Here is a 23,400-nt window from a genome sequence, read left to right as displayed (position 1 = left end):
TCAATGGAGTTCTGGCTCTGGCTAATGTGCTGAACAGAAATCTAGGGCTGTTTTTATTTTACTTCTATCAGTGTTTGCTTGTCTGGGAATTATACCAAGGAGCTTGTCTCTTTTCTTTAATTAGTGATGGAGTCGCATGTCATTCGCAGGGAGCCTGAAGCACTATCAACCAGATAATCAATTTGGGAGGGGCTAAGATTCGCATAGCGTTCTTCTATTGTATGTTTTTCATGACCTCACAGAAAACTGGGTCCCGGGCATCCTGAATTTTGTGACGACTTCTCCAGTAGACAAAAGCTCAAGGAGCAAGAAGGGAAGTTACTGAACTACAGACTAAAATTATTCCTGTGATACACCCAACAAAACATCTACTGGCAGTTGGGGATTCTTACCAGACATGAGCTCATACAGTGAGTAAGCCGTAGATTGCTGTTCTGTTGTGTCATAAACATACAGCACCCGAGGCAGGTACTGCAGTCATTTTCTCCTCATCTCCAGGGGGAGGGTGCCCAGCAAGCCATACAATGTTTGATCAAATCTTTCACATTGTCCGATGCTCTCTAGATGGTAAGGTTATCCGAGAGCAGACAACAGAGAGGGTTGTTATCAGTGAACACAATATATTATATTTGCCAGCAGAAAGTCCTCAGTGGAGTGGCAGCTTGGAGAAGAGGTTAATCAAAAACACTAGGGCCAAACTGTTGTGATGAACTGATGTTTATTCCTAATTGACAAGGCATGGCTTACTGCTGTTGTTGTGTGGGCTCACCCAGGGGATCCTCTACAACCAAAAAGCCCATTCGTAACACAGCAGCAGTAACACAGATCTCCATGTACCCTCCATAAGGGGTTTTAGGGCCATTAGCAGTTTTTCAGACACAGCCAGTAAAATCTTTTCAACAGCCCGACATCCTGTGAGTTTAAATGTTTCTCAAAGAAACGTTCTCCTATCATGGTGACCAATGAGCGAGTATCCAGAGAGCAGAGTACCATTTCCGCAACGGGGGAAGTCTCAAATTGGCCACGAGAGCCCTTCCATTTGATCTTTAGGTGGCCCCACAAAACTGTTTTCTGATGCCTGGCTGTCTGCAGGGGGGTCTAGTTTCCCAATGGCTGAGACTCAGATGCCCCCGCCAATCCCCCCACTCCTCCCCACTAGCCGAGTGTGCACCACAGTTCTTAAAAACAGTTTATCTTGCAGAATCTGGCAATATGGCCCGTTCAATGACTACAGTGGCAAATCAGCTTGGTAGCTAGCAACAGACGTTTATTCCTGACTCACTTGTCCCGAATCTGAAATCCTTTAAATCAATGAATGATGATTCATTTGAGAGGCTTCTTCTTCTTTGCCTTCTTCTCCAGACTTTGATTTTCACCTTGTCTGTCTGCTCTCTGTTGCATATTACTCCTCTGCTCTGGACTGCAGCCGCAACATCCAGCTGCCGCCGCTGCAGGGCACGACATTCCCCCCAAAAGTGAAGCCAAAACACGTCAATTGCTCATGGCTGACTACATGAGGAACTGCTTGATTTGATACGACGCGCACATTTGAAACAACTCTGTTGCAGATGATCATTTAACTGTTGGAAGACAAAACTGTAAGCGAGGTAATATCAGATGAATTGTGCAGTCCTACTGCCAGGCCTGTGTGTATGTACACACTCATTCGCACATCAGCAACCACACATATGCTGGTGTATACATTTAACTCTTTCCAGACACAGGTCTAGAATACCAGGAGTGAGGTATGAGGCACGGTGAAGGAATGGAGAGGGGGTTGGGGTCAAGGTGTGAAAGAGCTTCCAGATGTTGAGACTTTTTTTTCTCCAAATGTATGTTCCTCCTCACTTCCTTTCTTGGCTGTGTGTGTGTGTGTTTGTGTGTGTGTGTTTTCCACTACAAATCTTCACACTGCTTTCAACAGGTCCCGCACTTCTGAAGAGTTTTGTTCCCACACAGACACATGCACTTTTTCTATGAAGACCTGATGAGTCACCTCACACATACAGTCTGTGAAGCTTGTGTTACTGTCACCTCTTTAATATGTTATATCTTGCCCTGATTCAACATGGACTGTGGGGATCGACCCGTTTGTGAATGAAAATCAACCTGTACTGATTTCACATTCATACATTTAAAAGGTTCATTTTTCTAATGTTCACTTGTCACAGATTTATCCCAATACCACCAGTAGCTGTGACAAATGTCATGTTTCTTTTTTTTTATGCTTGAAATGTATTAGTTTTTCTCATAAACACAAAGGAACACATAGAACATACAACAATATGAACAAAAAAAAAGGTATCACAGTATCACAGTACAACTCAGTTGTCAGGCATTATTTTCCACTGTATCTCCAGGCGATTGACATTCTTAAAGTAATTGTTAGAATGGGGGTTGTACAACATTTTAGGTATGTGTTATTGCAATGCACAGGTAGTATGTGTGTTTGTGCGTGTGTGTATGTATGTGTGTGTGTAGGGGGGAATCTTATATCTACAAGTATTTCATTAGTTTTGTCCATTTTGCAATGTACAACTCCTTTTGCAGGCGTAGTAAGAAGGTCAGTCTTTCCATCTCATGTATCTCCCTAATAACTTCAACCCAATTGTCTACTGTAGGTGCATCCTTCTGTAACCATTTACGAGTTATTGCTTTCTTTGCTGAAGCAATCAATATTTTCAGCAGGTATCTATCATGTCCTGTAATTCCTTGTGATAAATCGCCCAGATAAAGGGTTGAGCATTTCAGTGGAATGTTCTGTTCAAAAATGTGTTTTATGGCTTCCCAAATATTTTTCCAGAATATTTGGATTTTTGGGCAACTCCAAAAAATGTGATGGTGATCCGCCCTTTCATCCCCACAACTTCTCAAACATGTACGGCCCATTGGTGTAAAATGTGTTGTCATTTTGGGAGTAACGAAAAAGCGTACAAGATTCTTCCAGCAAAATTCACGCCAATACATAGAACAGGAGGTAGAAGAGGCAGTCTCACACATGTTCTCCCATTGTTCACTGGTTATTTTGTCATTTAATTCTTTCTCCCATCGCTCCCTGATGTAGTTTGTGGTCTCCCTTCTACCCTTTATAATTCCTTGATAAAGTTTTGAAAATATTGATTTGGAATTACCAGAATATGCCTGTATAGTTTTTAATTGGGAAGAGTAATAAGGCTCTGAGGCTAGGGAGAGACAGACCCCCTCCCTCCTTACTGATATTTAAGGTACTATATTTGATTCTTGGTTTTTTTCCATTCCAAATGAATCGTGAAATTTGTCTGTCCCACTCCTGAAATTGTTTAGCTGGGACTCTAACTGGGAGTGACATAAATAGATATAGAAGTCTGGGTAAAACAGACATTTTTATGATCTCGATTCTTGCACTTAAATTCAACAGGGGCGTTGACCAATTACTAAGGTCTTCTTTGATTTTCTTGTTAACTGTTTCATAATTTTTTGAATATAGTTTACTGGGGCAATGAGTTAACCAAACTCCAAGGTATTTAATTGCCTTTTGAGACCAGTCAATGGGCAGTTTTTGTTTTAGTTCAGATGGCGGATTGTAGTTAAATGTTAACACCTGTGTTTTTTGGATGTTAAGTCTATATCCAGAATATGTGCCAAATCTGTCAAGGAGATTCAAAAGGGCAGGTAAGCAGACATTTGGGTTACTGACATAGAGCAATACATCATCCGCATACAACGCTATTTTATGTTCCTTGTTATTGATAAAAATTCCCTTTATATTAGAGTTTTCTCTTATGTTTTGGGCCAGTGGCTCTATGTAGAGAGCAAAGATGGTGGGCGAGAGCGGACAACCCTGACGAGTTGATCTTTCCAATTTTATACGGTCTGTTAGACGGCCATTTATTTTTATTCTTGCTATAGGGGCAGTATATAAGGTTCTAATGCTATTAATTGCTTTTTCAGTAAAACAGAATCTCTCCAAGACCAAGAACAAATAATTCCAACTTACGCGGTCAAAAGCTTTTTCAGCGTCTAGACTGGCTAATACAACGTTTTCTCCTGTTTTATTGATACTATGGATTATATGGAGGGAACGTCTAATATTGTCCTGTGTTTGGCAGCCCCGGAGAAATCCAGTTTGATCACTGTCAATTAATTCAGGCATAAAGGAATCTAGTCTCCTGGATAATCTTGGAGAATCTTGATTTAATATAGAAATCGGTCTGTATGAGCTACACAACATTTTATTCTTTCCCTCTTTTGGGATAACAGTAATAATGGCCTCACTCCACAAAGGAGGGATTGACATTTTCTCAAGTGTCCAGTTAAAGGAATTCAAAAGTACTTGGGACAAATCTTCTTTAAAAATCTTATACCACTCGGCTGGTAAGCCGTCACTTCCTGGTGTCTTATTATTTTTTTTATTTATTCAGAGCAGTGTCTAAATCTTTTTTTGTGATCTGTGATATTAAACATTTATTCTGATGTTCTCCAATTGATGGTAGATCTAATGAATTTAAGAATGTTTTTATATTCTCTTCATTTTCTTGTTTTGGTTGTGTATAGAGAGTTCTATAATATGATTGGAATGCAGCATCAATCTCATCCAGGTTATTGTATGTCTGTCCTGTTTTGGGGTCTGATATTTTATATATTGATTGTTGAGTCTGTCTTTTCCGTATTTTTCTTGTTAACAACTTTGTAGCTTTAGGCCCTACCTCATAATATGACTGCTTTAGAAACTTGTATTTTTTTTCCTGTTCCTCTTTATACATATCTAGGATTTGATTTCTGGTTTCTTTAATTTTGATCATCAATTGAGGATCTTGTTTCTTGCTGTGTTTCTTTTCCAAGTCTTTTAGAATATTCTCAAGTTCTTTAAGTCTATTTTCTTTTGCTCTTTTAATTGCTGTGCTGAGGGATATGAATTTACCTCTGATAACTGCCTTTAATGTATCCCAGAGTATATTTGGGTTCACTTCTCCATTGTCATTAATCTCAAGAAAGGTCTTGATTTCAGATTTTATTTGTTGTATCACTGTTTTGTTGTTGAGTAAGCTTGTATTGAGTCTCCAAATAGTTTTCTTTGGTCTACTGTCTAAATGCAGAACCAGATGAATTGGTGAATGGTCGGAAATATCCCTAGTTCCTATCTCTCATTTTAGAATCCTATGTCTATAATTTTGGAACATGAAAAAATAATCTATTCTTGAGTATACCCCATGGGGAGCAGAATAAAAAGTATACTGTTTGTCTAATGGATGCAAGTCTCTCCAGACATCAAGAAGACCTATTTCATCCAAACCTCTTCTCAAAGTCTTAGTTTGGGGGGGGGGGGTGTTTCTGTTATTATTGGATGTATCCCACTTACCATTTATGATTATGTTAAAGTCCCCAGCACAAATTAATATACCTTCTGATTCTGTGGTTATCAACTCAAGAACTTTTTAAGGCCAGGCCGTTTTAAGTATTTTGTCTTTGAGGTCGTACCTCTGAAGATTGACCAGGATGGATCTTGAGACTGCTTCGTTTTGTGGTTTGGGGCCGATTGATCGGTGTGCTCGTTGAATTTGCAGATCCGTGTCCTTATCAAGTGCCAGCTCCGTCTTTAAAAAGTTGTAGATGAAGATTAGCACTGAGGTCCCTTCGGTGCCTTCTTTAATGCCGTATATACGGATGCTATTACAGCGTGACCTCCCTTCTAGGTCCGTAACTTTTGCTTGCAGGAGTCTTTGTTGTTTAAGAGAATGAAGCAGAGCATCTTTTAGCTCTGTGTTAGCGGATTCACTTTCGTCTAGCCGCTGTTCAACTTCACTTAGCCTCATACCGTGGTTACGAACATCTCCAGCTATACTCTGCAGCTTTTGATTTATCTCCGACCTGAAACTGTTGAATTCTTGTTTAATATCGTTCCTGAAGTTGTTCTTGAAGTCCGTCAAATCTTGTTTAAGTTCCGTTTTGAGTTCCTGTATGTTTTTGGCTAAGTTTTGGATAGCTTTAACGGTGGTAAAGTCCCCTTCCTCGCCGCCGGTATCCATTTCTCCCATGTTGGTTTTGCTAGCTTTCGCCGTATCGTTTTCTTTTCTCTCGCCGTGATCTTTGTTTTTCCCCAGAGCCTTCTTGCTTCTAACCCCACTCATTTTAAGTCATGCTGGCTTCGCGTAAAAGCAATTTTTGTGTTTTAGTGGGTTTTTTTTCTTGAACTTGACCAAGAGAGTTTTCTATTACACCGCCATCTTAGAGCGCTCACCGGAAGTCCCACATATGTCATGTTTCATCCTGCACTCTAATGTGTTCTACTCTTGTCCAATACTGTTTCGCTTTTAGCAGAGTTACTACATAAAAATATCTTTCCCTGTAGATCCACATATGGTTTTCTAGAAGACTTCCTTTCCTTACTAAAACACCTCATCTTCTTCTTCACTGGAAGCCCACTAAAGCTCCCTCAAGCGCTCTATGAGGTGATTAAATATTCAGTGAGAGCTCATTCTGATAAGTTCCACAATAAGCGGCGACCCTTTTTCGACATTCCTCAACTGTGGTGCTTGTTGGCCCCCATTCAAGCGAGGTCCTGGTAGGTTCCCTCCGCTGGTGCCATGAGCAACCCAAGGCACCCGTAAAGTTGTAACAAGAGTCTTTCAAAAGTCTTTTTCAAAGTCTCGTATGTGGAAGGCACAAGTGTATTTGCCAGTTGACTCTTTTCTTCTGTTGTGTTTAAGTGTCGTTCAGTAAGCTTGCCTTAGCATATAAGATCTGATACATATTTCTATTACATACCTTTCTTTTGGGTAGATTTGCACCACCAAAGCAACTTCTTTTCCCAAGCTACACAAATGAATTACAGTAGTTCACAATGAGCACATCGCTGGACCCAACAGGACATGCCTCTGGATTCATTTGCATTTAGCCAAAGACTGTGTTTAGGCTAATTGTTGTACAGTTTTTTCTTGTTTTTTTTTAATCTACAGTTTTAAAAAAGTCTCTTATTTAAGAATATAATGACACATTAAATACAATATTTTTTAACGTAAAGTATTTTGAATACACAAATACAAGCTCTTAAAGTATTTTATTTCCTGCAAAATCCACATTTTGTAATTAAATACATATTTTATACACATTTAAATACATTTATTTGACATACTGCTCAAATGACATGTTCTCTGCTACCCACTCTCTATAGTCGGGCCTCTTTTGGCTTTTCATGTTACAGATCACAAGCGAATGGCTGAGATAGGGCATGTTAAGGCCAGAGAAAATGCTGGGTTATAGATCTGGGGAAAACATTACCTCTCCCTCAAGAGGCAAAGTTAAACTGATTCAGACATCGGTATAGCCACTCCTATGTTGTTTTGATGATCTCTCTCTAGAAAGGCATACCACAAGACTCTCAGTAACCTGCTGCCAATTTGATGAAGATTATCAGGTGTTTGTCCAGAGACAAGTAGGAGGAGGACTTGGAAAGGTAAGTGTACACCAGTAGTGGTATGAATATGGGGACAGTAGCAGTACTCCGTCATGTCCTGTGGATTGTGGTTGCAGTACGCCTGGCTGCGGTTCTCTGGCTTCCATGGATCACTGCTGCGGTTCTCTGGCTTCCATGGATCACTGCTGCGGATCAGCCAGCGCCATGGGCCTGGACATGGGCCTCCCACTGCAACTATTAGAATTATTACTCATTATCCATTATTAATATATTGTTATTATTAAATTCATTGTCATTTTATTCATTATCATATTCTTATTATCATTAATATAAGAAATATTGCTGTGCATCCACTTCCCAACATAGTTTCCACATAACTCTCTCTCCCACCCACCCACACCCAACACAGACGCCGACATAAAGCTGACCCCTGAACTGGGTTCTGTCTGCCTTCGTGTCTCCCTGTTAAAAAGGGAGTTTTTCCCTCACCTTTTGTTGTGCGGAACTAAACCGGCTGAACCCACAATGCAGACACACAACAACTGGGTGGTTGGGAGACAGATGGGTTTATTTACACCAACGGATAGGAGCAAGGTCGGGGAAAAGGGGCTAGCGGGAAGCAGGACCGGGGTGGGGACCGGGGAAGACAACCAGGTGGAGCAGGGAGCAGGATCTGGACGGAGATCTGGGAGAACAGACGGGGGAGGGAGACAATAACCAGAACCAGGACAAAATCACAAGTAGTCTTGGAGAAAGGAACCTGAAGTATACCTAGTGCAACAGACAGTCTGGCAGAGAGTGGTGATCTGGGCTGGGCTTATGTAGGCAGGGAAGGAGTGGGTGGCCTGATTGGAGATTGGTGTCAGCTGTGTGTGAATTGCAGGTGCGTGAGCGGAGTGACCTGGAGTAACCTCCGCTCAGGTGGCAGGTAGAGGGAGACAGCACAGGGGGAGGAAGGGCAGGGGAGACAGAAACCTAACAGGATCCTGACACCTCTGCTGCCTGATGCTTGCTCGTCTGGGGATTCTGAAATCCTTAATATTGAATTCTTGAAATTATTGGGTCTCTCTTTATTGAGTCTCGACCTGTTCTGTAAGAAAAGTGTCTTGGGATAACATTTGTTGTGAATTTGCGCTGTATAAATAAATAGAAATTGACGCGTACCACAGAGCTTTATTTGTTCTGGTGTGTGTATTTGAGTGTGGTCTACGGTATGTTTGTGTGTTCAGAGGATCTCGTGAAGGAGCCAGTGCTTGTGGCCTCTAAGTAATTGCTCCCATATTTGCCAGGTTTGTGGTCTGTGTTAACTCTTGTACTTGGTGTGTGTGCGCATCTGTGGAAGCCATCATTTGTTTTTAATGAGTGGTGAAAACGGATGGAGGAAGAAGGAAAAATGTGCCACTTGATTTATTATTTTTTTTCCTATAAAGTCTGACCTGTCCATGTCGATGGACATGCATGGCATGATGTACATGTATGCAGTACTTTGCAAAAGTCTTACACAGGTGTAAAGAAATGCTGTTAAGTAAGAATGCTTTCAAAAATGTAAAATTAGATTTTTATCAATTCACAAAATGCAAAGTGAGTGAACAGAAGAAAAATCTAAATCAAATCAATATTTGGTGTGACCTCCCTCTGCCTTCAAAACAGCATCAATTCTTCTAGGTACACTGGCACAAATCAGAGGTTTTGTAGTATCACAGTCAAGCGTATGATTGGCCAATTATACCAAACAGGTGCTAATGATCATCAATTTCATCTGCAGGTTGAAACACAGTGATTAACTGGAATAGAAACAACAGTGTAGGAGGCTTAAAACTGGGGGAGGAACAGCCAGACTCTGCTACCAAGCTGAGGTTGTGGAAGACAGTGTAGGGCACTGGGAAGAGCAGGTTTGGTTATTAGCAAAAGAATAAAATGATTATTAATCAGATTGAATACTTATGAGTATTTATTTGCTATTGTTTATTTTCTACTGTTTTCTTTACTCTTTTTTTCTATTGTTGCTGCTGTAACGTGAATTTCCCCCTATGGGGGATCAATAAAGAAAAGTCTGAGTCTTAGTCTAAGTATACTTATCAATATCAGTAGAATTATTAATGGAAATGAATCATATCGGGGCAGGGAAAATAACCAAACTGTGAATTCAGTCTCAAGAGGGATTCTCTTGAAATGTTGATATCTATACAGGATTTATAACTTACATTTATAAAAGTGAACAGGAAGGCTTGAGTCCGAGCACTGACTATCATAACCAGCTGTTGCCACAACACATATGCACAATGATCACAAGCAGCTACTCTTTACATGCATAATAGTCGGTGGGGTTGGCGGCGCGCTGATTCTCGGGTGGCAGCGTAGGAACAGTCGACTGGGAGTGAAAGAGAGCTGGGTGTGGAAGTTATCCTTCTCTTTCCCTAAAGAGAACCGTGAGCTGTCTCTCCCTTCTGCAGGTAAACCGGGGAGGCTGCGGGTTGATCGGTGTTCTCCTCGGGATCCCAACGTGTTCAGTGAGGGACACAGAAACAAAATAAAAAGCAGGGAAGACAAAAATAAGAACAAGATCAGCCAGTTGCTGCCCCCGCAGTGTAAGGGAGGCTGTTACCTAGGTTTTAGGGGTTAATCAGGGCCAGCGCGCGAGTTTTGTAATTTTGGTGACGTCATGGCTGCATCGAGGGGCTCTTCCGGGAGTCCGGTGGATTTCTTCCGATGAGACCCCGTGATTTGAATCCAGGCCAAACCTTCCGCTTAGTTTAGGTTTGTAACGTCCGAGGGAGTTTTGGCACCTGTTCCTTTGTTTCAGGCTTTGGAATGTACATGTAGACCTTCCCTTGTTCTCCCACGTGGCGAATACCCAACAACAGTTTCACGTCACAGGTCATCCACCACGGCAAGACTGAACACAGCAACAAGACACAAGGTAGTTATACTGCATCAGCAAGGTCTCTCCCAGGGAAAGATTTCATCTTGTGGATCCTGGTTCTGGTTCTCCTGCTGTGGTTCTCTGGTTCCTGTGGATCCTGGTCCTGGTTCTCCTGCTGTGGTTCTCAGGTTCCTGTGGATCCTGGTCCTGGTTCTCCTGCTGCTGTGGTTCTCTGGTTCCTGTGGATCCTGGTCCTGGTTCTCCTGCTGCTGTGGTTCTCTGGTTCCTGTGGATCCTGGTCCTGGTTCTCCTGCTGTGGTTCTCTGGCTTCATGAATCACTTATAATATTAGTCATGTTATTCACTGTTAGCATATTGATCATTATTAGTCATATTCCTATTGTCAGTAATATAGTTGCTCTGTCCAACCCCCACCCAACACGGCCCCCTGACAGAAAGACGCCCTCCTCTGAGCCTGGTTCTGTTCAAGGTTTCTTTCCATTAAAGGGGAGTCAGTTGTTATGAATTGGCGCTACATAAATCAAGATTGATTGATTGATTGAAAGCAGACTGGGGTTGCAAAATTTGTTGTTCAAGCTCTTTTGATCTTACTGTAGAAGCAGTGGTCGGCCAAGGAGCGTAGTGCAGCAGATGAAAGACACATTATCCTGACTTCCCTTCAAAATCAGAAGATGTCCAGCAGTGTCATCAGCTGAGACCTAAAACTTTTGCACAGTACTGAATATCATTTTATCGCACTTCCAAATAGTGAAATGGTAAATGGACTGCATTTATATAGCACATTTCAATCTTACTGGACAAAGTGCTTCACAGTGCCTCTCATTCACATGCACACGAATGGCTCCACAGTGTTTTCATTCTGTTTCAAGCTTAAACATTCACATCATGGAAAGAGAACTACTCAAGTTGTGATGACAAAACTTGTAAAATAAATATTAAATGTGTTTTACAAAAGTCTCAGCCTGTGTCTGTGTTCTTGATTCATCAGTAACTACTCCAGGCTCTTTTACATGACCCTTAAAATCTGAGGGATATATATATATATAATTTTGTTAGACAAAATCAAGTTTCTTATTATCACAATTATTTTTTGTGAAATACGGATTGTGGAGACCGTGGTCCCTGAAGTGCCTCACCAGGTGAGTATTGGTCTTGTGGTCTTTCCTTATGTTATACTTGTGGTGTGCGAGGCGCGTTGTAAGCGCGTTTTCAGTTTCCCCCACATATTGTAGGGGGCATTTTCTGCATTTGATTACATATATCACGTGTCAAACTCAAGGCCCGCGGGCCAAACGTAGCCCGCCAAGTCATTTTATGTGGCCCATGAGAGCTTACTTAAAAGGTGTATGTATAGGTGGAAACCCGGGGGGACATGTCCCCCACTTAATTAAATTAGTCTTAAATTAGTCTATGCTGCTTTAATGCTTTAAAGCATATTGACAATACCTAGATAGCACACATATGTCGACATTCTACTCCTAACATCTGTAAATGCATCAGAGGAGCATCGGCCCATAGCTAGTTTAGGTGAAGAGCTCAGACGCCGACTCCTAACAAGCTTGCTAGCTAGCTGAGTAAACATTAAGCCACAGACTCGATTAGCAAACGCCATTGCTAGATAGCTATACGTTTTTCCAGCACATGAACAATCCCCTTCTAGATAATAACTTAGTGTTGAATTCGGGAAAGGATCAGGTAACGTTAGTTAGCATTAGCTGTTAGTAGCAGCGGTTAGCTTCGGTGTTTGTACAGCTGCGGAGCTAGCGGTTAACCGGCAGCTAACGAAGGGAAGCGCTGAGTTTATTTAACACGGCCCGGTGTTTCTCATGGTTCTGTACTGGTTACGGGTTGTTGGTGTGTTCGTATTAACAGTAAAGCTAATATCCGTATCAGGGTATGTTTGAGTATAGTGCACCGTCTCTGGACTGAGAGACGCACTGCGAGCCGTTTGCTGAGCTCCGCAGCAGCCTGTGGATGCCAACGAAATCTGGAACTGTTTCAGGTCAATGTCATGACTTTTAAAACACCAAACGACTTGTTCGTTAGATTAAAATATGTAGGACTGTGAAATGTCACCTCCATGAGGCTGTTCAGTCAGACACAGATCACAGCATTACATCAAACGTAAGAGAAATGATATGGTGATTAAATTAATCAAAGTGTAAAATGTGTGTTTTATTTTGTCATGTTTTTTTTATTTATTTCAAGTAACAACATTGAGTTGTCACTAGTCCTTTAAACCCCTTACTTACCATAAAATCATCTTAAACCTAGTGCTGGGTAGAGTAACCAAAAACTGTAGTACTCAAGATGATTTATTTATATTTTTTAATCTCCTTAAAACCCCTTCAGACCCTGCGTCCACTGGAATGGACATGACACATTTATGGGTCTAGACCAATAAATATCTGAGATTTCATCATTTGAATAGTGCTTTCTTACTGATTGGTTCCTGATTATCCAGTCACAATGAAGTTATGACTGGTAATTTGATCTGAGAGAGCTGCAGACATCAGACAAGACAAGCATGGCTCTGAAGCTTGACAGGACGAGGGGTAAGCACCTTTATTTTCTTATAAACATGCATTTATGATGATTGTAGCCTAATCAATTTGCACTCAGCATAATTCAAACAATTCAAAGTGATGATATTTTATGTTGTTCTGAATATATTTCATAACTGCAAAGTACAGGATTTTTCTAAAGTTCAGTGTCCATTCCAATGGACATCAGGAGTTGGGTGATGTTAGCCAACAGTGTCAGTGTCACATTATTTAGTGTCACTATGCAAAGTCTGTGAGCATTTCATAGCTAAACTTTGACAGTTTATTTAGTATATTTTATGTATTTATAGTCCAACGGTGGGACAAAAAGCAGGCCCGATTTTTGAATGTGCCCCGTGCAGAGGTGGTCAAGTTGTACAATGAAGCAATGGGTGGTGTTGACCTGCTCGATCAACTTGTCAGTCTGTACCGTACCGAATGATCACATATGCTTTTTGAACTCGCTGTGGTCAACAGTTGGTTGGAGTATAGGCTGGATGCCAAGAGTGCCAAAATAAAGGCCAAATACACTCTCGATCTCCTCCACTTCAAGATGAATGTGGCCCAATGTCTAGTGAGGGTCCACAAACCAGTGGTAGCAAAACGTGGAAGACCCAGCATGTCTCCAGAACCACAGCATGTCCACCACAGACCACACATTCAGGATGTAAGGCCCCTACCCGAAGTGCAGTTAGACATGGTTGACCACATGCTAAATTATGACGATAAGAGGGAGGCCACCACATACAAGAGGCCCTACTGCATGGGAAAAACACACGTCTTTTGTGGCAAATACAATATCCACCTGTGCTTTGTGCCACACAGAAACTGCTTCAAGGCCACTCATCAGAAATGAGTGACTAGACAAAAGTATCCACAAGCTGATGTATGTTCCAATTCTTTGTGTGATCAATTTCTACATGCAGCCTACTATGTTAAAAAGTACGGCAATGCATTCATGAAATGTTACTGACAAAGACATCAGAACTGATGTCTTGATTTTATGTTTCCCAAAATCATACACAGGTTGTTCAAATTGTTCATGTCCAGACCTACACACAGACATACACATAGACAAACATGCAGACACATGCAGACATCTACTTCTAAATGTCAAAAACATATCCTTTTTCTCTTAAGTTTTTATGACATTTCACGCCCATCCAGTCGTGGCGTCCATTGTAATGGACATGTAAAAATACTAATAAAAAATTGACTTAGCAAAAATTTCCTTTTTTCCCTGCATTTCTATATTGGAGAGGAGTAAAAAGCAACTGTATAAAAAAATTTTTGCTCAGCAGAAAAAAATCAGGTCTGAAGGGGTTAAGTTACAGCGTCGATTAGGGGGACAATGACCAACCCTGGGCTCCCCTGCAGACTGCGTCTCCCTGCCTGTGTTCGTCTCCCGACCTGCCACGTTTTCTGTTCTCTTTATCCTTTCTCTGCTGGGGCTCTTTTGGCTTTGCTGCTGGAAATAAATTTATGATCATGAACTTGAATCATACCTGTCTCTTTATTTTATCCACACACAATAATATTACAGCATATTTTTGTTATGATATTGTCATATTCCTATCACATTTTAAGTAAATACATGTTAATTTCGATTATGGATTGGAGATATTTATGCTAATTGAATGATCCGACCTAAATAAAGGTTAGGCCTATATAGAAGCTGTAGAGAGGCCGCGCTGAGCATCTTTGACTCATCTTCCAAACATCGTCCGGAGGGAATTTTTATTTACCAAATGCTGATGTCTCGGCGACATCTTCCCAATGAACAAACTCTCCATAATACGTCTGCAACTTTATTCATCACGCTGACGTCAGCGAGATTTATGCATGCTATCTAAGTAAACTACATCTCCCACAATGCATGTCGATCTTTAACCGCGAAGTGACGGCTTCCCGCCACTAGAGGCCAGTATTTCTACATCAGCGATTAAGGACGGCGATTTTTCCAACATAAAATTTTAAAATACCTTCAAACATTTAAAAATGGCTAATAAGAGAAAAATTAATAACGTGTAAGGAAGGCAGTTTCAGGACAGATGGGAAGGCGAATACCTGTTTATTCTTCAAGGAGAAAAACCGGTATGTCTTCTGTGTTATGAGACGGTGTCCGTTGTCAAAGAATACAATTTACGTCGGCATTTTGATACTAAACACGGAGCTAAGTACAAGTGTCCAAGAAAAGCAACAAATTGCTGAAGAATTAAAAGGCCGACTAAAATCACAGCAGAATATGTTCACAAAAGCTACGGCCAAAAATGATGCAGCAGTGAGAGCTAGCTATATAGTAGCTGAGAACATCGCTCGTGCTTCCAAGGCCTTTTCAGAGGGAGCATTTGTGAAGGAGTGTATGCTGAAGGTTTGTGAGAAGGTGTGTCCCGATCAGGTACAAGCTTTTCGTAACGTCAGTTTGTCAAGAAACACCATCGCAGACCGAGTGAAGGAACTGGCAGGAAATCTGGCAACACAGTTACAAGAAGAGATTCGCAGTTATCTGGTGTTTTCACTATCCATTTTTATTCGTGGTGTGAAGTCGGACCTCTCTGTAACTGAGGAGCTCTTGGTTGTTGTTGCCATGCATGGGACCACAACGGGAAAGGACGTTTTTGATGCGGTAGAGAAGTCCATAAATAAAAATAAATTACCGTGGGAAAAGTTGGTTGGGCTAACTACCGATGGTGCACCTGCAATGTGTGGAGGGAAATCAGGCTTGGTTGGACTTGTGAGGTAGAAAATACAGAACAGCAACGTTCACACGCCTCTGATAGCATACCATTGTATTATCCATCAAGAAGCTCTGTGTGGAAACTTTCTGGAGCTGGATAATGTAATGGCCACTGTCGTGAAAGCAGTGAATTTCATTCGGGCCCGCGCCTTGAACCACCGCCAGTTCCAGCTGTTCCTCCAAGAGATGAGCTCCGAGCATGGAGATATGCCCTACCATACAGAAGTAAGGTGGCTGAGTCGGAGCAAAGTCCTCAAACGATTTTTTGAACTGAGGGAAGAAATAGCTCTTTTCATGCAAAGCAAAGGAAAACCCTTGTTTGAACTGTCAGATCCAGGCTGTGTGACTTTGCGATGTTGTGTGACGTAACCGAGCATCTCGCCCAACTGAATCTGAGGCTGCAGGGACGTACGCAAGTCATCACGCAGATGTATGGATGAGGGTGGAGTGTGAGATGGTGTCTCAGGTTGAGGAGAGATCTTCTTGGTGTGTTCAAGGACAGGCAGCATCATCTCATCAGCTTCAACCCGAACTTGACAATATTGTTATTAACTGAGGCAATCTTTTTTTGTGTTAATTAAATATGATGCTCTGTATTCACTGTGTTTTTCAGATTTATGTGTTAATACAACAGACATTTCTTTGTTTTTTATGTGAATAGTTTTGTTTGTTGATTGCTAGACCAATATGGGGACCTTAACATGATACATTGAAAGGATTTGTTACAATAACAGGGCAATAAGCTAGCATATATTTTTCTATCTATGTAATATTTGTAATTTGAATAATAAATACAGAAATTGTTATTTAACAATACGGGAAGGAGTTGTTACATTTATTTTAAATTACATCAATCATATTTAGTTACATTTATACTTACAGTTACAACTGGCCCTTTGAAGGCAACCATAATGCTGATGTGGCCCTCGGTTAAAATGAGTTTGACACCGCTGACATATATGCAGTTAGTTTGCTTTAGTGAGATGTCGGGTAGGGGGTAAGTCATTTTTGAAGTCCTGTTCTTGATAGTCCTTGGTTTTCTTGGGAATGTCTTTTGTGTCATAGGTGGCGGACGTTTTGCTCTCACTAAGAGGTCCTTGAGATTTGGATTTTTTCTGTAGGCTGATATGATCTTAAATCTTTCTGGTATTGTAGTTTCGGCCAATACTTCTTGGAAGTTTTCTTTGAGTCTGTGGTTGGCCTGTGCTTCGTATGTTGAATAGTTGGTCATTAGTGGAATGATGTGTTTGTCCTCGGGTGGGTTTTTTTTTTCTTGGATGTTCTGGAAGGTTTCTTTCTTGACTGTTTTCAATAGGGTTTTTGGGTAACCTCTTTTCTGTAAGGTGTGGAAAAGGGTTTGGACTGCTTCCTCTCTGTCTGTCTTTCTTGTGCAGATCCTGTTGAATCTCAGTAATTGAAATTCGAGGATTCCTCGGAAGGTGTGTTTCGGGTGGAAGCTAGTCCTGTGAAGGAGGGCGTGTGTATCCATGGGTTTGAAATACACCCTTGTGTCCAGGGTGCTTGTGGTTTTGAAGTCTGGTCCTTTAAAGGTCACTGTGTCGAGGAAGTTGACCTCTGTGTCGTGTGTGTTTGGTGTTACCGTAATTAGGTTGTGATGTTGGTTGAGAGTGTTTACAAATTGATCATAGTCTTCCTTGCTGTGGGTCCAGATGCCCCAGATGTCGTCCAAGTAGCGGTAGTAGTGTGTCGGTTGTTTTTTGCACTTTGTGAGTGCCGTTTGTTCCCAGTCCGCCATGTAAATGTTGGCATATGCTGGGGCAAATTTCTTGCCCATAGCGGTTCCTTTAATTTGCAGGTAGTATTGTCAGTCAAATTGGAAGTCGTTTCTTGTCAAGCTTAGGTGGAGTAGTTGTAGGATTTCTTGGTCCGGTCGGTTGTCGTCTGGGTATTTTTCTAGCCATTTTTTTATGGCTGTCATTCCTAGATTGGTGTCGATGTTTGTATATAGGCTGTTAACGTCTATGGTAAACAGGAAGCATGGTTCCTTGGTTCTGATCTTTTGGATGCGTTGGATGAAGTCTTGAGTGTTTTTGATGTAGCTCGGGTGTCGGTTTGAAAGTGGTGTTAAGAAAGAGTCCAGATATTCTGCGATCCCATAGCTCTCGCTTCCGCAATCTGACACTATGGGTCTCCCTGGTGGGATTTTGAATGGTACTGTCCAAGTTTCTGGGGGTTTGTGTATTTTTGGTAGGAGGTAGAAGTATCTTGGTCTTGGGTCTTTTTCTCCCTTGAGGTAGGAGACCTGTCTTTTTGTAAGTTTTCCGTTTTTGAGTAGTGTTTCCAAAATGTCTGAAATTAGTTGTCCCGTTTCCTGGTAGATAGGTCTTGGTAATGGTCTGTAGTATTTTTTGTCTTGTAATTGTATACTGCATACTTTGTCGTTTGTCTCACAGTTGTTTCTTAGGAGGTGGGCTGCGTTGTAGAGGTTAGCCCCTGGATAGCAATCCACCTGGATTAGTGGTAGTCTGTCCAGGTTGGAGTTGCCTATGATCAAGATTGATCTTTTTGGTTCTAGCTTCCAATTTTCCAGTTTGTTGCTGTAGTGTTCGTGTCTTTTGTACAGGTGTGGGATTTTGTTTGGTTCTGTTGTTGTCTCTGTAGTCTTGTTGGTTTGGTAGTACTCGTTGTCGGTGTCTGTGGCTGCCCCCTGGACTCCATAGAGGTGGTGGGGGAGAGGAGGATCTTGGCCAAACTGTCCTCCATCATGGATAACACCTCCCACCCTCTGCATCAGACTGTGGGGGCCTAAAGCATCTTATCTTATATGTTCACAAATTTCGTCCACATGTAGGCCAATCCTGTGATTAGAACTCTAGAGGATCTGGAAACACATTGGTCTTTTTAAAATAGTCCAGAGTCAAAAATGTTGGGAATCAGTGACACAGTGACATTTGCAAGAGGTAAATTGTTCAATACAAAAGACATGACAGTGTTCTTATACAGAACACTAGAAAAGCACTTTGGAAGTACATTAGATTGCACTGCCATCTGGTGGCAACACCTCCACCACTACAATCATATCGACCAAACCTATGAAATATGTGTCCCACAGTGCAGGTGGGCCTCCCTAGTGGGCTTCTCCTCACCAGCTCCTCCTCACATAACTTCACATTCTGAATTGTTTGTTCGTAGATAGAAAAAGGCACAATTCAAGGAGTATCTCGCCTTAAAAGTGAGTGATGGAAGTTAACATGTTACTCAGGTAATACATATATCAATCATACATGTCATATTTGCCCACTATAAGTGGTATGGAGTCACTGGGTCACAATACACAAAAGCAATTGAAAAAATGTATAAATGAAAATAAATATTTAATTTATGAAAAAAGTAAAAAGATAGAAACGTTCTAAAGTCCAATATAAAGAGAATCTGTATCCCACGCAGTCGTTAGGAAACAGGTCCACACGTTAAGGGTTGTACATTGGACTCGTGGTTTTATTATTGACATCCTTTGGTCTGATGATAATCTGGTATGATTAGTTTTATTGAACCTGTGTTTTTGAGTTTGACTCTGCCCAGTAAACATATTTTAAACCACCTGTCAGTATTTTGGGGTCAATTAAATGTTACTGTTTGACATCATTGGCTCATTGACTCCAAACGCCAGTGGTCACGCCTGCATAGGGAAATCTTTGATTTTTTTTGCATAACCTGCAGCAGGCAGCTTAAAGCCTTCCTGATACTGTGTGTTCTTTTAATACTAGACAGACAAAACTTGGGAAATTAACGTTTTTACCGGGACACACATTGTATGGGGGTGGGCAGTCCTTTGAGGCCAATCAACTGTTGATCTGACTGACTTTCTTAGTCCAGACTCAGCCTTTTGCGTGTCATGGTGGCGAGGTCTGGAAGGGGATATCATTGACTGTTTGCATCACCCTAGTGAAGGCCAGGTGGAGCTTTCTGAAGCACTGAAGCTTGTATCGAAAGAAGGGTTCATTACTTGAAGCCCTTCAACACAGCGCTCTTTAGTGCCATCTGGTGGCCAAAAGTATGAAGAGCAGCTTGAATCTCCAACTTGAAATGAACTCTTTCATTATGGTCGCCCTCTCTACAGAGTGGAGTTGACGGCTTCTGTTTAATATCATGTGCTTATGTAATTAATTAGCCAGTGGACAGGTAAGTTTAAATACATCATCTTGTAACTTATATGTATTTCTCATGTATTTTTTTGAGCTGGGGGTAGAAGTGCTTTTGAACTGGTAAAATGAACACATGAACACGCATATAAGGTTATTTTATTTGGTTTTTATTTAGGAGGAGGATTTGTTCCACGGTGGCTGAGTCTGTATCGTTTTCACGGGGGCTGAGTCTGTTTCTCTTCTTGGATATAATTTCTCTCCTGCCTTAGAGAAAATCCTCTCACATAGCACTGAGGAGGCTGGAGTGCACAGAAACTGCAGTGCAAGTTGATACAGGTGCGGGTAAACCGTCTTCCTTGTTGCCCAGAAGTGGAGTGGATCCTCCGTCCGGGGAATTAAAGGATCCGCCATGGATCTTTGGACTTCCACTGTGGTGTCTGCGGTGGCATTCCTCACCTGCCTCTCCACCACATGGCCTCCGGTAGGAGGCGCTGTGTACCCGCACATCTACACTCAGGTAGCGGGCACAGGTGAAGTGAAGGGTGATGATGCTCTGTCACCCTTCCGAGAGTCAAAGGGGGTTTTTTGGGATGTCTCCATCTCTCTTTATTCCACCTCGGATGTCCGCATCAGATGGATCGGGCTGTGCTCTCTCTGCTCTGGATTGCTCTCTGCGTCGAGATGGAGTCCACCGGACCCCCGCGGGACAGCGGCGTGGGGAGGAGGGAGCGCCCGCTGAACCGCACGGTGGTTCTCCACGACTACATGATGTTTCTGTACCGATCGCTGTCCGACCTTCACCGGGGAGACGCTCACTTCCCACGTGGTGGAGGGTCTGCGAACACAGCCACGAGTTTTGTGGACGAGGGAGCAGGTCAGAGCACCATTTAAAAGATTCTCCTCAAGCATCGTAAAAAGAAGCTGTTGGCTTTGTAATAGATGGAAGTAAAGACAGAGTAAATATTATTTTTTAATATTACAGCTAGATACATTTTTCTCACATCCTTCTGTGAGCTTTCCTGTGACTTGGCATTTGGTTTGATTTAAATGTTTTTCAATTGTAGACAAATTATCATTATCATTATTATTATTATCATTATTATTACCACCATTATTATTATTATTATCATTATTATTATTATTATTATTATTATTATTATCATCATTATTATTACCACCATTATTATCATTATTATTATCATCATTATTATCATCATTATCATTATTATTATCATCACTATTATTATTATTATTATTATCATCATTATTATTATTATTTATTGCCTCTGTTGGTTTTTAGTTACCCAATAATGGTAATAAAGCTCCCGTTTTGGCAGTTATGTTAGTAGCATGTTAGTAGGATGAATGAGCAGTAAGCAGTAGCAGGATCTTTTCAGATGTTCTCATTTATTTCTGAATCAGAATCAGAATCAGAATTACTTTAATAATCCCCAGGGGGATTAAAAAAAATTATAATCTGTATTATAAAGTGTTTATAATTGTTTATGATGATTTATTAAGTGGTTACACCCTGATGATTAACCTAATCATGAACCATTTATAATTCCTTTGTAAAGGTAGTCTTATTGTAAAGCAGCATTATGTAAACTATATAAAATGTTTAAAAACCATACTCAAACCGAGCAGAGATCCAATAAAACTTGGGTTTTGCCTGCAAAGACAAAAATAGTAGCAATAAATAAATAAAATAAAGCAAAACAATATTAGTTGTTCCCAATATGTGCTCCACACATACACTGAGCATCACATTCAAAGCTGCATACATGCATTTGGGTGCAATATAATGATGTGAGCATTTAGAACAAATGACAAACTCTAAATCATCAGATGATCAGACAGAGATCAGATATATATCACTTTTGTTTTTACTTTCTAGTGATACTAGTTAGTATGTTATGATAGTTTGTTAATCATCCTTAAACCATATTAAAATTTTGGGATTTGCTGTTTTTATTGCTATTATTAGTTCCCAGCAGGTCCATTTATGTACCATAAAAAACGTTTTAGGGCTGCGACTAACATCATTTCATGTTAGCAGCTAATGTATGAACTTTGTTTAGTACAGCAGAACATTGTAGAAAAAGTAATCATCAAAATTATCCAGACCTTTACGTAACATTTTCACTTTGCTTATGCTGTCAGACCAACAGGTGGAAACCCAAACACTTGCTGTTTACACTGCTTTGATTAATCGATTAAAAAATTTGGTCTTGATTATTTGACTAATTGATTATTTGACTAATTTCTTAATTGAATGTTCTTTTAAACACATTTTTGCATGTTAAAAGTATTTCTTCTGTTTCCTGTCTAAAGGTTTTATAGTGAAGGTGTAATCTAGTCTTGAGTATAGCTACCAAGCAGCCAGAGGTCATGTCCTCTGTATGCTTTTAAACAGCATTAAGAGAAGTAGTTCCAAAAGTGGATGTTGTATTTCTTATTGTAATCCCTCTTCATCAACAGATCTTCCATCTTGGGAGAGTGGTCAGTATTACATCTTTGACTTGTCCAACCTGCCCAGGATGGATGAGCTGGTGAAGGCGGAGCTGAGAATCCTAAGGAAACCTGCGCTAGACCTCCTAAGTGTCCTAACAAACGGAGGAAACTGCTACACCATCCGTCTGTACTCGTGCGCTCCTGAGCCGGCTTCTGATAGACAGCTCCTGGCCTCCCAAACTGTGGACATTCTGGATGGCAATCTCCCAAAATGGGAGGTATTTGATGTTTGGCCCAGCATAGGGGCCCACCAGCAGAATCCCAAACAACTAACACAGGTTTGCTTTCACCTCCTCGTGTTGTCCGAGCTGACCAACGAGGTGGCCGACCCGTCGCTTCTGGGGTTGGGCCGCCTCACTCGGCCGCCACAGGAGAGAGCTCTGCTGGTGGCTTTCTCACACGGCGACACTAGTGACAATCTGTTCAGAGAGATAATGAAGATGAATAATGAGGGAGGCGTATTTAGGTTTCCCAAACGTTTTCCAAAAGATGAGAAGATACGCCGGAGGAGGTATCACCAAAGAGCCTTGTCCAAACGGTCGCCTGGTGGTAGAGGGGGCGGAGGAGCAGTAGCTGGAAGTAGTGGAGGGAAAGCTGGACGTAGGAGGACCCGCTGCGGCCGTAAACCCCTCCACGTGAACTTTAAAGATCTGGGCTGGGACGACTGGATCATCGCCCCTCTGGACTACGTGGCGTACCACTGCGATGGGTTGTGCGACTTCCCCCTGCGCTCCCACCTGGAGCCCACCAACCACGCCGTCATCCAGACCCTCATGAACTCCATACACCCAGGTCTCAGCCCGCCCAGCTGCTGCGTCCCCTCCAAACTCAGTCCCATCAGCATCCTCTATATCGACGCGGGCAACAACGTGGTCTATAAGCAGTATGAGGACATGGTGGTGGAGAGCTGTGGATGTCGGTAGCACACAGAGCAGCTGAAGACACTGTAGACTGGACAGATTCTTAACCGTAAAAGACGGCCATGAAAAAGTTATATTCAGTTATTTTACACGCACACGTGTCCGATACACGTTTGAATGTACACATAACATTCACGCAATAATTAAGTGCACATACCATGTTTGTTCTTATATTAATGATCTTATTTAGACTGAGCTATGATCACAACAGATTATCTTGTTTTGTATATTAACCTGTTACAAGAACAATAAATTCTTTTACATTGCTTTATAAAATGACCTCAAAGCTGGATTTCTTGATTT

General features: G+C 41.4%; 1 protein-coding gene across 1 annotated transcript; it reads left to right on the top strand.

Moving 5' to 3' along the window:
* The first annotated feature begins 20,072 nt into the window (after nt 1-20,072).
* Nucleotides 20,073-23,100, top strand: gdf7 (growth differentiation factor 7). The gene is made up of 3 exons (XM_070842335.1): nt 20,073-20,180; nt 20,297-20,537; nt 22,145-23,100. Exons 1-3 carry the CDS (start codon nt 20,073-20,075, stop codon nt 23,098-23,100), a joined length of 1,305 nt encoding a protein of 434 aa, XP_070698436.1.
* Nucleotides 23,101-23,400: the final 300 nt, after the last annotated feature.

Source organism: Pempheris klunzingeri, chromosome 13 (genome assembly GCF_042242105.1).
Source record: "Pempheris klunzingeri isolate RE-2024b chromosome 13, fPemKlu1.hap1, whole genome shotgun sequence".
NCBI lineage: Eukaryota > Metazoa > Chordata > Actinopteri > Acropomatiformes > Pempheridae > Pempheris > Pempheris klunzingeri.
This window is presented reverse-complemented; position numbering and strand designations above follow the sequence as displayed.